A 15,577-nucleotide genomic window follows, 5' to 3' on the forward strand; every position below is an offset into this window, starting at 1 on the left:
TATGATGTTTATTAAAGTTCTTTCTTACTTATTTGAGAGCACTCGCTTTTAAAGCAGTCCGTGCATAAGTTGTACAACTCTTCAACCCACGCCTCGTAACACATCCATCCAACCATGATCAACACGGTTCGGGGTTGCGTCCACGAACCTATTCACGTTGAAGGACTTCAGTAGACACAAATTACAATCAAAGAGATAGGAGCAAGATACAGTGGCGGATAAAAAACACGTACTTTATTAACAACTGGCTGCAATGTCTGATGCTGTGAAACGTCACATGCCTCAGGCTTCTCTCAAATACCTAAAAAGGGCAGAAATGTTTTATGGTATGCTAAGTTATATCACAAACAACATTATAAATATAGGTGTAGATTTTGCACAGTGCGCAGATTATTTCTTTTAGTATACCAATCAGAACGCCTTTCAAGTGGTTTTATTTGCCGTACCGTAAAGTTCATCCAGTCTAAGAATAACGTCAATAAATAAACACTGTAACGGTGGCGAACTTTTACGTCTCTGTAGTCCATCTTCGTCTCCGAATTATCTAATGTAATTATTATTCCAACCATAGAATAGTAGGGTAACGTGGCGATCCAAAGCCTACATGTCACTACGAGAAAAGAGGCTTTCTATTGGCTGTCAAATCTCTCGATGGTAAAATTGGTGCAACAGAATCCCTGTCCATTGCTCGTGCCGGCTGTCCGCAAACAGGAGCGTAGCTTTCGAGGCTTTCTGCATGTCTTCACCAGCTAAAACGACTTCATCTAGGCCCCAAAGAATTCGTTCTAAGGTTTGAGATCACCCACCGCACCTCACCAAGGATACACTACTTGTTGAACGAGTGTCTATACTTGGCACAAAGCACAACGCAGGTGGGAGTTGCATCACACTCATGTTATGCAAAATTCACTCTCGCTTGTTTTTTGTGTATTTCATGACAGACAATCGCAAGCACAGTTAACGCCACAAATAAATTAATACCGCCTACAAGACGGTAGTAGTTGTCGTAGGAGCCCATCTGGTCTCGGAAGAATCCTGAAAAGCAGCAGCATACCATGAAGTGAACGTTAGAAACAACAAAGCGAGTCACAAAATTATGATATAAAAATATATATGTGCCACAGTACCACTGATACGTGGCTTCGGTTTCCTTAGGTTATCCGATTGAGGTTTCTTTACCTTTTTGCCTAAAATATATTAAAGATTCTTCTTCTTTGCGCCTGATAACAGTGGCTATGCATATAGAGCCCAGATGTATCCCAGCATATATCTGGTTTCCTCACGGTGAACATTCATCGGCCGGCAGCCGGCGAGATACTGAATATAACGGATCTGAGTCGACGTAATCCTTGACTTCTTGCTGAGGCCGGACGGATTTAATTAATTTTTATGTGGTTTGTCCATGATGGTACGCACATGGTTACGCCGATTATGTTTCAATGCGACGTACAGTGAATACAGGTCCACCTTTTTACGCATTTAATGACTGAACAAAATAATTATTACAACGCTTTGGTCTTGTGGCCTACGTTTAAGGCGAAAGCTTGGCGTACTACTCTGAATGGTACCTTTTATATACACGGTCACAAGTTAATCCAGAAGCCACTCTATGTTACTGCCTGTAATACACCCTTATTCATCCTAATACACCTGCCAATTCTGATTCACTAAGTTACAACTTATCCCTCTTTAAACCAGCCGTGATCCACTTTGACCCCATCTTAATATACCCGAATTCACCTTAACCCCAAGAATCTAACTGGTTAATCTTTTCCCCCTTAGTTAACCTTGATCCGCCTTAATTCGGATCAATTCAGTTTACTCCACCTCAATAAATACCTTACGCTACGTTAATACATCTTCATTCGCTGTGTTTTGTCTTACTTATCCGATACTACTTATCATTGATATCAATCGCCACTCAATGACTTTTCCATTACAATAGCTTTTGTTCCAACTTAATCTACAATAGTTATTCTCAATACACATTTCTTTACCTTACTGCCCCCACGACCGCAATGGAAAATTATAATTATAAAAATGCTCCTTGTGGTCTTACCGACAATTGCCGGGTTTCCGATTATAAGCGGCAGCATGATAATTCCTGTCACACCCATCGTGGGGGCGATCTGGTCGGCTCCCAGGTAGTCGGCGATCAGCACTGGCTTCAACGTCAGAGCGCAGCCCACCGTCGCCCCGGACACTACGCACAGCATAATCATCCCGTGGAAAGAGTCGACGTGAGGCATCGCCAGAAACACGGCCGCGACACCGATGTAGCAGGCTGACATCAAAGCACTGCGTGTTAAGAACTTGAAGTCGGCGAGCAGCGGCAGGAACAGCCGTCCCACAAGGCTTCCAACAGAAATGCACATCATGAGAGACGTGGCGTCTTCCACGTCCCAACCTTTGTCCATTGCGTAGTCTACAATGGTGATCTGCGACGCCAATTCGCTGTAGTCGCAACATATGAAAGCTGGAACGAAAGCGTAGAATATTGCCTTCTGGAAGGGCCCCCACACGTTCGAGAAACTTCTTCGTCCGTTCAAAGCCACAGGTGGTGAGTGTCGCCGATCTTTCGAAGCAGTTTCGCTCGCACCGGTTTGGGGCGTTCCGTTTTTGCTTTCCGTCAACACGCAGTTTGCTTCCACGGCAGAGCAAATGACTCTTCTCGGCTTTAAATTGACTCCCGCTGTATTTGTCACGTTTCTTATGTTTTCTGCGGCAACACTATCTGGTTGGAAGATGCTTTCTTGGTTACAGCCGTACGTCGCAACTGTCGTCGCGCCTTTGACTTGAGACGAAAGGGCCTTCTTTCTTTTTTCACATAGGGTTATGACGGGAGGATTCTTGAAAAACATGATCAATGGTGTGGCGTGCATGCAGATCGCAGCCAGGAGAACGAATACACCGATGAAACCATACGTGTTCAAGAGTGCATTGAACGCTGGTGGAAAGATGAGGCCAGCGGCAGCCCAGCCGCCGAATTTCAGGCCGCTGGCTATGGCACGGTACTTGTCGAAGTAAGCCGCACCGTAGACGGATAGAGCAAGAAAAACAACCCCTGCACCTGCACCTGCAATAAAGCAAAAAGACATATTTGTCGGCTTGCTGCTGCATGTGACGCCGATGTGCTGGGCAAGAGCTCGCAAAGCTAGTGCAAAAATAACTACTGGCCATTGTTGGTTTTTTTTCTTTACCTACGTACCCCAGTTAAGCAGTCAAGTTTAGTCAGGCATGTCTTATTCGAAATTCACGCACGACAAAATAGTACAGAAACTCCATAAGGAAAACAACGAAGAATTATCGTTCGTAATATTTTCTTTTAATGTTATCTCGGCAAAAAATAGCAAAAGGCTTACCGGGAGTAAATGCTCTAAGTATTCCAAGAGAAAAAACCTGCAGCAGAGATCCTTTGGGGTGCTAAACGGGTTTTGAGAGTAGTTAACATTGTACGGAAGCGATTCCACTGAAAAACACTTAATTGTCAACGTAAAGTTGTGGAACAGTGCGCATGCGGTGCCTCTATTGCTGTGAGATATTTTGTCTCTGTAAATTTAGGTTTTGTCACGTGTAGCTTCAGTTCACCTGCAATGCGAAGCGGCCAACGGGTTTGAAATAACGCAGTTCCAGTATTAGCATTGCATACCCTAAATGGTGGGGCGAGTTAACGAGGGGGAAAGGTGCTCGAAGTCCTATAACTACAGGCTCACATATTTTGTTTCTGCGCAGCGCGCTAAACAAAACTACGAGCAAATAATGCCGAGCTACAGGCTGCTGGTCATCCTTCGGATAAGATAAGAATCCAGTGACTACAACGAGCATTCAAAAGATAATTTCAGGTAGAGCCTGGGTTTATAGAAATTACACTGTTTCACAGGAAAATTTTATTAAGCACCAATCATAATTCAAAAGCACAAGCGGGGCTTTGTGATCGGAGGTTTTGCGTGAGTTAAGGACACACAAAGTGAAAATCAGAGTTCTTTTTTCTCAAATACCGCAGCTAATAGTTTGTGTTCCCAGCATTTTTAATTGTGCGTGTAAAGGTGTAAACATTAGCCGGCCTAATTTCCCAAAAGCAACACGCTAAAAACTTCGAAAACCGGAGGTAATTTGGCTGGTAATGACGAGAATGTACTTCTCAATTCGGAGTTTTCTTGTTATAATCATTTGGGGAAAACAAGCACATCGTAGATGTTTGATTCGAAATCTACATGTGATGAAAGTATGGTTGGTACGCAGACTCTGCAGCTAGTTTTGCAAGTACCAAATAGCTAAAGTTTTCATGCAACAAATCTTTCAGTAATAGTAGATGTATGTAAGCAAACGTATTGCTCCCGAAACGGCAATATGTCTTTCTGAAATGAATGCAGTACCTACCGTGGATAACTCCAAGCGAGACACTTATCCAAGTGCAGCTTGTAGCGAACGCTGATGCCAGCAGGCCAACCCAAAGCAGAGTGGCGCCCATCAAAGTGATCTGATAGAGCGAAAAACGGAGCTCCAGCAGCGCCACACCAAACCCTGTGGGGTGGAAGAAGTACAAAAAAAGCCTCGTGATCAAAGCAGTCATATGTGTCATTACACTGAAAAGGAAGAAGAATATAGCTTCTTGTTAGTTCGGCGGCAAACAAAATAGCCATGCATATATATAGTGTGATTTCATTTCTTTAAAGCCATTATAATAGACCTGTTAAAACCTTCAGCAGCCAGAAAATGTCTGACATAAACGGAAATAATCGGCGATTAATTTGAAACAAATTTAGCGTAAATACTGCACGAGGAAACAGGGCTTTCAAACTGATTGTGTAGCTTGGGCAAAATTAGAGAATTTATTACCAGACCACTATCGCGGTGTAGCCAGAAGTTTGGTGTGAAACCATCTGTGTTTAAATGGCACAGAAAATTGTCTGGCACGAATGAGTTGGCGTCATTTTTATGAGCAGTAATGGAATACTCCTTTATCAGCCGTCTGTCAAAATCCCCACTCTTAGAAATTTAAAAGTGCCAACTTACTCACGGGTCCCAGCAAAGCTTCGTAATTCAAAACCACAAATTTCCTTGTTTTATGAGTGTTTACAAGTACGATACCGTAATATCGCCATATTCTAGAATTGAAAAATCCCCTTGTACTACTCCATGTGCTGTTTTTGTAAGAAAAGGAATAGAGAGACGGTGGGCAGAGAAAAAACATTTAATAGAGCAAACGGTGGTCGTTCCCCTTAATATAGTCAGCTATAGTCGGGTATCGGTGACCGTATCCTCAAGGCAGGTACTAAGCGCCATTAACTTCAGCAGGAATTTACTAGTAAATAATACTCCCCTTAGCTACATGCTTTAACTCACTAGTCATGTATAACCTAGTAAAAAGCGGACCTTAATCTCGTGTGTAAACACTAAACCTTTTTACACACTTTTGGGCCGAAAATATTTTTAAAAATCTCCTCTCATGGCACTCACCTGTTAAAGGTGTCTTGACTAAAAAAAGGGTGCAAGGATGAAACAAAAAGGGTGCTTGTGCGCTTCCCACACCCTAAAGTAAGGGTGTGGGAAGCTCAGCTACGCGTAACGGTGTGGATCAGCTTGGAGCGCAGCACGACATAAAGACGCATTCAACACGCGCATATCACACTCAGACACCAATAAATTGAGCAAGAAAACCAACAGGATGTACGGGGAGAGCGAGAATAACTTAGATACCTAAGATATACATCCCCTCTTTTTGTTTTTATAGCTTGTAGCGGAAAGTCCTCAGATATAGTCGGTGGGCTGGTCACAAACATCACATCGTTTAGCACTAATTTAGGAATTATGCATTTTAATGTAGGCATACAAGTCGGCATGTGGATTTTAAAACGTTTGAATTGTGAGGTACCGTAAGAAAAGTGCTGTAGTTATTAAGTTCAATAAGTCCAATAATTTTGTTAGTATCAATTAATGCTAGTATCAAATGAGTTCCAGTGGCTCAGTGCACGGTATAGACCGGTGACGACAGCATTTAGCGTGCACACCTACAGTAGCAGAACTTATGTAACATTCTGCGGGGTAGTACGGTTCGTAAGGAGTTAATAAATACAGCCCTTACTACCCTTTTACTAGCTCTTTGTTATAAGTGTACACTTTTATTCTTTTGGAGAGCGGGAGATTCTGTGGCGCTATTGTCTATGGGAGGCGCGACACTGCTTCAACAGGTTTTACGCCGTTGTGGATGGCGGAAAAGCGTTCCATTTTTACTCGCCATAGTTCATAGAAAAGATCGCAACTTCCTTAAGCTTCCTTTGGCTGCGACGACACAATTCTGAAAAAAGTACAATGTTGCCTATTTTGCTTTTATTTGCACCTCGAATCCCAAACACAAAATTGGAGGTGCTAAATCTGGAAAAGGAAAGCAAGGTGTTCAGAAATGGTGAGAGAATGGGGCTAAGTTATGTCGTTGTTACCGGATATGTGGGCGACGATAGAGATGACGCTGCCGGGCCACGATGCGGCTTCACGGCTCGCTCCGAATTCGTCCATGATCAGCACGTACATCAGGGAGCCGCACGCGATGCCCGCGGCAGAAAGCAGGGCGACAAGAAAAGACAGCACTGCCACGCTCCACACGGCATCCACCCGCACAGCTGTGGCCACTGCCATTCTTGCTTACGTCGGGAGAACACACTGGTCTCCCAGTGTCCGCTCCACTCACTAAGACTGGAAGGAGTAACAAAGGGCCATTACATTCCGAAGTTATATTGAAGCATGTAACAAATATGTCATGTCACAAAGCATTGAAATCGCATGCGTAAAACAACTAAAGAAAGAAGTCTATATGGCGAGGAGTGTTTCATTGCTTGACACTGAATTAACGTGCGAGTGTTGGTTGCTAGAGCAGTGAAACGTATTTAAACAGCGCGTACGGACGATACTCTAGGAAGAGAAGACACAGGACTGGTGTTATACATTAAGTATTGTTTTAACACTTTCGTTACAGCGCCTATTGGCGGTGAGCGCGACCACGGGCGGCGCTGCGAAGCGCGCCTCCGTGACGTCGGCTTAGGGATTCTCGTATTTCTCGTCTGCTTCACTCGGGCTCGCTCTCCCTGCTGCTTCTTTGCGCTCGGTTGACGTCTGATGGTTGTCCGCGCCAGATTTTGCGTGTGCGTAACTTTTTATCATGATGATAGCCTTAAAATCGCATACACTAGCTCAAAGCGTGATTTAAAGTGTACTTTTTGATGCCTCTACGGAAGAAACATTGACGGCGTCGCCCCGTTCCTTGCGAAGCCGGTGCTGTGCGGAGCTCGAAGAGTCGGAGCTAGGCGTCAGCTTCTGTATTAAGCAATCTTTCGAACAAAGGGAGCAGCCAGCTGCCAGTAACCGACAACAGAGAGAATACAAGACGAAAACAAATTCCCGGCCCTTGGAGCTGTCGGCTTTGGCAGAAGGCATTCTGATTCCCGGTTATCATATCTAAGGTAAAACAGTTTTTGCAACCTTGCGGAACGCTCAAAAGTATTGCATCACATCAATTTACGCTGTCATGGCATGAAAGTGTGCCGCCATGCACTATAGGCTGCAGAAACTGTAGGTTGAGTTCCAAATAACCCACTGTGTGTATAGCTAGGCGCGTGCTGGTTTTATACCACGCTTCTAACCAGCATGGAGATATATTGAGCAAAACGAGCAACATCTACGGTAAATATACGGTAACACTATGTTTGCTCAGATCTGGGCGGATATTTCGGTACATTTTCCACAGCCAAATCTTCCCAATATTCACATATGCGTTATAGGAAAACTGCACTCAAGAGGGAGAGGGGGAGACGCAGGAGGAAACTTCACAATAAAATCGACGTGGTTACTGGGCCGGCTGCTCAGAGTAACAGTAATTTTCCTCAGTTCATAGAATGCCATCCTAAATAGACCAGGATTTGTTCTTTACACCTGCAAGTGTTGGACAACAATGAGCATGTTATAAATATTCATCGGTTTCGATTCTTCTAATATGCGGGCGTATACTATTTATTGCGTTCGTTGGCGAGTATATCAAGCCTTCAACACCGCAATCACGTTATCATTGTTCGGGCTGATAGTCAGTTCGTTATCATAACGATGGTTGCGGTAGAAATACTGAGCACAAAAGCCATCTTCGAATACTGTTGACAGCGTTGTCTTGGGTGCGATCGCCATGGAGTAGCACGAACCTTCTCATTGTATTTGGATGTGAATGAACAACGCACGCTGCGGATATGCACCTCCTTGAACGTAGCCATAACTAAAGCCAATTTGTGAAGAAAGAATGCGTGCCATACAGCCTGCAACAAATACCCACATGATCTTTGTGAGCCTCCCAAACATCCCCAAACCTAGTAATAGGACGTTTGTGAGGGTGCAGAAAAATCAATGCATTGGTCACACACACACAAAAAAAAACATTCATTTGATACCAGTCAACAACAACGAAAGCAAAGGAAGACATCTGCTTTACTTCCTGCTGTGCCATGCGCACGTAGGGGCCCGCTGCTTGGTACGTAGCATGAGGCTGTTGAGTCGCCATAAGAGCATCTCAAACGTACGGTAGGGAAGCCTACGCATTTTGAACGCTTATCGAGGAGCTCTGAGCGCTGAACCTCGCGAATAAGCTCGAAAGGACGAGTTACACACAATCTTCTCACCGATGCTCTGAAGAAAGTTGCTCTCGCTCTTTTCGTGCGTTGCAAACTTGTAGGGGATACAGCTTGAAATTATTCAGATGTGTCAGGAGGTGGCAAAAATCACTGAAAATAACTGAATGACTATAAATGCGGTTTTTAATGCACTAGAGCATCAAAGCGGGCGATTTCTAGCACAGGCAATGCTGCTTTTCGGAAGCGGAGGGTAGCAGACGACAGCGGCGCGAGTCCCTAAGCCGACGTCAGAGCCAGGGGGTGCCACTCAAACATCTCACCGCCAATTCCCATCGAGAGTAGGCTATCGATGAATACAAATTCAAATTTCCGCGTTCTCCTAGCGCTTCTGCACCGCTAACACCATTCAAATGGCAAAAGAGGAAGTATTTTGTCAGTTTCGCCATGGCCTCCGCCGGCAGCCGATCGCGGAGGCCATGGTTTCACTTTCGAGTTTCGTTTTTCCGGCGCGTGGGGGATTTTAGATGTCCTTCGCTGGCGGGGAGACAAGCTCACGTGGTTTCAGTTACGGCGTCGCCGCCGCTCTCCCATGCTTCGCGCGGACGCCGAATTTCGGCAGATTCTGGCGTAACTGAGCTTAAATCTGAGCATGATGGTAGCAGAACAGACACCGAAGGCGACTTCGATTTGTCAGACTTTCCTACGGTCAGCGGAAGTGCGTCAAGAAACTCCGGACCATCAGCAGGTGTACGTCTTTGAGTTTCGCTTTCTAAGTAAGGCTTGGGTTTCGGCTAGTTGGCTGTACATCGTTTGATAGTTTGATCGTTTTTTTTTCGCTTTCTATTCGGCAACCTCTCTTCCGCTACATCTTTCAAGGCCATTTCTTGCGTCAGAAACGACCTTCCACCACCGCCACGGAAGCGCCGCCTTTCTTTGTTTCGCTTCGCTCGCTTGCAGCTTCTCCACCTTCCGCGGCGCCACCACGTGACTAGGCAATGGGTTAACGACTGCTTCGCCGGCGCTTCGTCCCTCGGTCCCGCAGTGGGAGGTGAGCCGGATCGGGTGTCGGTGCGTGCTACTCAGCGAAAGCGAAAGGGTAAATCAAATCATTCATTAGATATGTCCACAGGGCGGGCTGCAAAAACTCAACCATAGGCAGACTGAGGAAACGCGTTGGGCGTATTTGCTTTCTCTCGTAATAACTAGATTTACAGGTGTTAAAATTGAGCCATTTTTTTACTTATACATACAATAAAACTCAGAAACAGTGAATGCACGAACAAAGGAGCAGCAATCAAGATCAGGAGGAGTTTTGTCAATAATTCGTTTGGTACAAATTTGCACATGCCGCAAGTTTGCATTCCGGGGTTCTATTTTCTTAATTTATTTCTTCACTATGTACAGCACGCGACCTACGACCCCGTCGAAACACTTCATCATCGCTTCCTAAAGGAAGCTTAGAGAAGCGCCATAGCTTTCTGTCCTTTAAACCTTGTCAAAAGAGCGTCCAAACCTTAGCTCGAAGTTCGACCAACCTTTGCTGCGAGTGCGTCCAACAGACCGTCAAGCATTCAAAAACCCAAATCGCTGACGGAGAACGAACCCATGTGGTGATTTTTCGCCCACCAAATAAACGCATCTACAAACAATCTAAATGTATGGTGATGCGCGGTTTATTGTACTCCTCCTCCATGATCGATATGTGTATTGTCTTATGTAAAACCGTTTCGTTTTCGCAATTTTCGAGTAACCGTTTTTACACAGAGGAAGCCAGGTTCGGCGCACTCACCCTGTGTCCAGAGGTCTGATAAAAGCGTTTGTTCGACCAACAGGTGTATGAGTAAATGCATTAGTTTTTGACAGGACGCCCTCGGTCCTAGCTACTAAAAAAGCTTTCTCTTTAAAAACTCAAGACCGTTAAAGATGCAGTCAAAAAGCTAGGCGTAGTCGGACCTCGGCTAATTTAATGCTTTGGGGGTTTCTTGTGCACACGTAGTCCTTTCGAACATTTTCTAAAATAGAAGAGCCGTTTGAGTGAGTGATAAACGAGTTACATTTAGCGCTATCAAAGAAAGTATCCAGGCGCGGCCTGAAGCCGGATAGCATTAGCGGATGCCGCAGTTTCAGCCCGTGATACGATAACCTGTTTGAGGCCTGGCGCTGGCAACAAAACACACAAATAACGACTCAAAAACCAGACAGGCGCAAAAATGCACATGGTCGTACAGTTTTTTTTTTTTTTTTGGGGGGGGGGGGGGGTAGTAGGAAGGCGCGGGGAAGAATTTGCGTCGGAGGACGCGAACAGTTCTCCACTGTAACGGACGCACGTGCCAACATTTCCTCTTCAACCTGCTTTAATGTGTTCCCACAAATCTGGCAATGAAACACGGAGCAGAGGAAATCGTTTCGCGTACGCTCGTTGCACTCCCTGCTATAGCGCTGGTATATCGACGTGTGAATACCCTGAGCAGCGGAAGAGGGGATGCTCTGTCACCGGCTGTGCGGAGTCAAAAATTTATTATTTTTGCATTTGCTGTGGCACTTCCCTTTGTATTCGACCTGCTGCACACGCAGAGAAGCAACCAAAACCCCATTAGTGGACGCTCATACATGACTGTGAAAACACAAGAGCGACGACAATTTCCTCTGGTTGCAAATCCTCAGGCAAACCTCAAGTTCCAAATTTTGTTTTTCGCATACTTCATGCAGTTTGTTGCACACATTTTCACCTCATACAAATACTTTGGAAGAATTATGATGCACCACGTGAATGAGAAAGCATTTCTGACCGCATTTTTCTTGTCCAGTTATATTCCTTGTGAACGTCGGGCATTCGTGGTCACTTTTATTTCTTTTTTTTTAATGCGTCGTTTTGCCACAGGGCTTACGTAACAAGGAAACAATGGACAAAACATGACAGAAGTACGACACATAAGGAAAGGGAAAAAAAACACACAGAATTCTGCGGGCACTACAGGAAACAATACAGGCCAGTTTCCGAAATGAATTCCAAGAGTTGCTTGTAAAGGTGGCCGTGCGACCACCGATGAATATCGGGAGGTCGGCCTGGGCGATGTCCCGTGGCCCCCATGTGTCGAGCTCTGGCTGGTTGGAGCCCTGGAGCCCTAGAAAGTGTTCCAATGTCGCCTCAGCAATAGGGGCAGGGCAGTGGGGGCAGGTCGGGGAGAAATCCGCAAGACTTGAAGTCCAATTTGCTCGCACAGCCGGCGTCAGTGCGACGCCCAGGCGTATTCGCCAAAGCACGACCTCTTAACGGCGGGTTAAGCCGCCAGGAAGGTCAGATCCACGCGGAGGGAGAAGGGCACGCGTGGAGTGCCGAAGAATATCTTTTTTGATTAGTAGGGTGTCCTCCAATGACAGCTGCAGATACGGGAGCGGGTACACCACTTGCTGCGGATGAGCGGCCGAGTCGGCGAAAGAGCATGCGTGGTCGCACTCCGGCGGGTCCAGAGGACGCGAACAGGGCACGGGAATGATTGCGGTATATTGTGAACCTTTATTTATTATTACATATACTTAGCAGAAATGAGCCTGCCTTTGTCACGGTGAATAAAATTGTGCCATTTAAAGGGTCATTATCATCACCAGACTCTCTACGCCCACTGCAGGGCAAAGGCCTCTACCATTAATCTTCAATTACTCCGGTTCTGTGCTAACTGCGACCAATTTATCCCCGCGAACTTCTTGATCTCATCTGCCCATCTAACTTTCTGCCGCCGTCTGCCACACTTGCCTTCCCTAGGGATCCACTCTGTTGCCCTTAATGACCAACCGTTATCTTGCCTTCGCATTACATGCCCTTTCCACGTCCATTTCTTCTTCTTAATTTCTACTAATATGTCCTTAACACGCGTTTGCTCCCTGATCCACTCCGCTCTCTTCTTGTCCCTTAATGTTACACCTATCCTCTTCCGTTCCTATGCTCACTGAGTCGTCCTCAATTTTTGTTGAACCCTCTTAGTGAGCCCCCAAATCTCTGCTCCGTAGGTGAGTACCGGTGATGTGCAGCTGTAACACACTTTCTTCTTCAGGGAAAATGGTAGGCTGTCATTCATTATCTGTGAATTCTTGCCGAATGCACTCCCAACCACATTCTTATCCTTCTAATTACCTCTGCCTCATGGGTGCGATCCGGGGTCAGAACGTGGTCTAAGTAGATATATTCGCTTACCACTTCTACTGCCTCGCCACCTATCTCAAATCATTTACAGTCTATCTACTAGAAAAAAAATTTATGCGTCACCTTTTGGACTGTCGAACGGAAGCTGTAGTACACTTCAAGCCGATATTCTACTTTATCACCATCACGGCCGTGTAGATTTCGCGTTTTGGCGAGAGGTTTATGGGAAACTCCAACACGCCGTTAAAACTTGTATGGGTAGGTGATATGAATAGGACATCCATATAGATTCAGGCTTGGACATCATGCATACGCTTACAAAAGCAAGGCTAACAGGTGTCTATAAATTCCCATTGTTTCGTCTCTGTCAAGTCATTTTCCCCGCATTGTTACAAAATAAATGCCCTCCATGTTAGGTACCTTGATCCGCTACGAAAGCGTTCAACCTGTAATAATAATACAAAATGCACAGATACAAATTGGCTTGCAGATTTTACACCACGTTTGTCGGCTCAAAAGCAAACACCTGCCAAAATTCTGAAATTGCATGGAGTTATATTTTCCTTCGCTCAGAGGCTGAAGCAAAGTATTATTGTCTAAGGCGTTCACTCATATGCGCATTGAAAATTGAGCGCGCCTTCCCTACACGAATATGTCGCAGGAGGTTAGTGCCGCCTACAGGTACAAAACTATTATACATGTTTGAATTCTTCGATCTGCTTTTGCACCAAAACAGCTTTCTGGATGACGTTTTAAGGTATCACGTTTTCGCTTTTGATTATATAAATACAATACTAGTCAACGATTCTGTGCGAGAACGCAGCAGATAATAAAAAATAAACTTACATAGTTTTAAACTCCAGTGTGCCTGGTCACACAGTCTTCAGCCACACTGCCGGGTACGTTCGGGAACATATGCGTCAACGAAATAAAAACATGTGAGTAAGCGCGACGCAGGTGTTCATCCGGACAACGGCGTAGCCAACTCGATGCCAGTGTCATCCACGTGAGTGTTCCAACCTTTGTCGCTCGGCTCATGCTCGCGCTACTTTTTGTGAATTGGGGTCCGACTTTTTTTTTAAAAGTTTATCCAGGCTTTGGTTTCCAGTTGCCGGTGCAAGTGGATCACGTATGGTTTATACACAAAATACCAATAAGAAGAGGGGGCACGTGCGCTCACGTATTCCTGCTTGTACGTACTGTCATGTTTTGAAGTTTATATGTTCGTGCGAGAGTGCAAGAGTAGCTCTGGAGAAAATTGTTGATTATGTATCCTTGCTGGCCTAGTGCGCTATATTAAAAGCTCCCAACTTTTGGAGCAAAGGCTGATTGTTGGGAGCAGCACTCATACTTGTGAGCAACACATTTTTGTTGAACAAGCTTGGGAGAAAGTAATTAAGCCTCGTGTATTTACAAGGATTAGCACACTAAAAAGATATGAGACATTTCACTCTGTGAAGATCACCGACCAACTAATCCTTTTAGACGACCACATAAAATAGACACAAAATTCAGGTTAAATGCATGAGCAAATTTTATTTTTCTTGAGTGTTAATGGGGGAATCCCAAAGAAAGGCGCACATTTACGCTTATATACACGCACACATTTCCATTTTGACTGTGGAGATTATTGTAGTGGTGCCTTGTGATAACTCACCTACCAAAAATGCATATCAAATTGATTACACGTCCACGCTTGGGGTCCCAACAATGTTCTTGATATTGCAAATGGCGCCTACGTTTAACTAATATAACTCTAAATGTATATCAAAGGGATAAACGCATAGGATTGAGGTGAAAACATTCTTTAAACGGCGTGCTCTTTTAGAGGTGACCACATGCTAGTATTGAAAACCGGAACGTTCATTTTCCACACGACCGGCTTTAGAGATAGCGAACTACCCATCGCTGCCGAAGGCAACGCGAGCCAGCGTGTCAAAAGAAATGCCGCGTATCTGCTTTTCGTCGCAAATGTCAACAAAAGACGATAGTCTTTGTAGACATTCGCCAAGTAAATGCTTCCTTTCGATTTCCGGCTCTTCTCTCATGTTGTTTGATCGAATGATAGCAGGGTTTAAAGCACCGACGCAACGCATGCTATAAGGCGTGCCGTAGTGGAGGGCTCCGGATTATTTTTGACCGCCTGGGGATTTTTAACGTGCGCCGAAATCTCGTACACACGGGCGTTTTCGCTTTTCGCCTCCATCAGAAAAGCGGCCGCCGTGACCGGGAATCGTACCCGCGACCTTGTGCTCAGCAGCGCAACGCCTGAGCCACTGAGCCACCGCGGCGGGTACCTATCATGTTGCCACCCTGGTGAAGCGCTCCTCCCGAGGTAAACACGCTAAAGGTTTCCTCAAGTCAAGTTAAATTTACCGCGTTTTGCTCCACCAGGCAGGGTGCCTCGATGCCAGCGCTAGAGCACTTCACGGGCGTGATCTTAAGGCCCGAGCTCGGCCCGGGCCCGGTCCTTTATTTTTGAGCCTAGGGAGGGCCTGCGTGTGTGTAACCAGGCCCGGTCTTAGACGCTGAAGAAAATTTGTTGATTATATTTGGTCCAGTGTCTTCGTAGCGGGAAATCAGACGGATCATCTAGTCTGTACAAGCACGTCATGAATTGAAACGCAAAAATAGGGGTTTAAAAGTGCACGTAGCATAGCTAACACCATCTGCAGTTCACGCCACATCGGCGAAATGATAGCTCGTATTCTTACACGAGAGACACCATCACCATTGATGACCAGACTTTTGGCAACTTCACGTCGTTGTCTCGGTCACAAGTTGGTATTGCTGAAATTTCTTGCTCCCCATTTTAATCCACGAGTAT

General features: G+C 45.4%; 1 protein-coding gene across 1 annotated transcript; it reads right to left on the bottom strand.

Moving 5' to 3' along the window:
• Window positions 1-219: 219 nt before the first annotated feature.
• On the bottom strand, window positions 220-13,752 carry LOC144138766 (monocarboxylate transporter 9-like). Its single transcript, XM_077671179.1, has 5 exons — window positions 13,597-13,752; window positions 6,441-6,693; window positions 4,381-4,524; window positions 2,060-3,076; window positions 220-1,035 (listed from the first exon to the last, which is right to left on the bottom strand). The coding sequence occupies exons 2-5, from the start codon at window positions 6,634-6,636 to the stop codon at window positions 896-898; spliced, it is 1,497 nt and encodes a 498-aa protein (XP_077527305.1). The 5' UTR covers window positions 6,637-6,693; window positions 13,597-13,752; the 3' UTR covers window positions 220-895.
• Window positions 13,753-15,577: the final 1,825 nt, after the last annotated feature.

The sequence above is a fragment of the Haemaphysalis longicornis genome, unplaced genomic scaffold (assembly GCF_048455015.1).
Source record: "Haemaphysalis longicornis isolate Haplotype H1 unplaced genomic scaffold, Haemaphysalis longicornis Haplotype H1 scaffold_5, whole genome shotgun sequence".
Lineage (NCBI taxonomy): Eukaryota > Metazoa > Arthropoda > Arachnida > Ixodida > Ixodidae > Haemaphysalis > Haemaphysalis longicornis.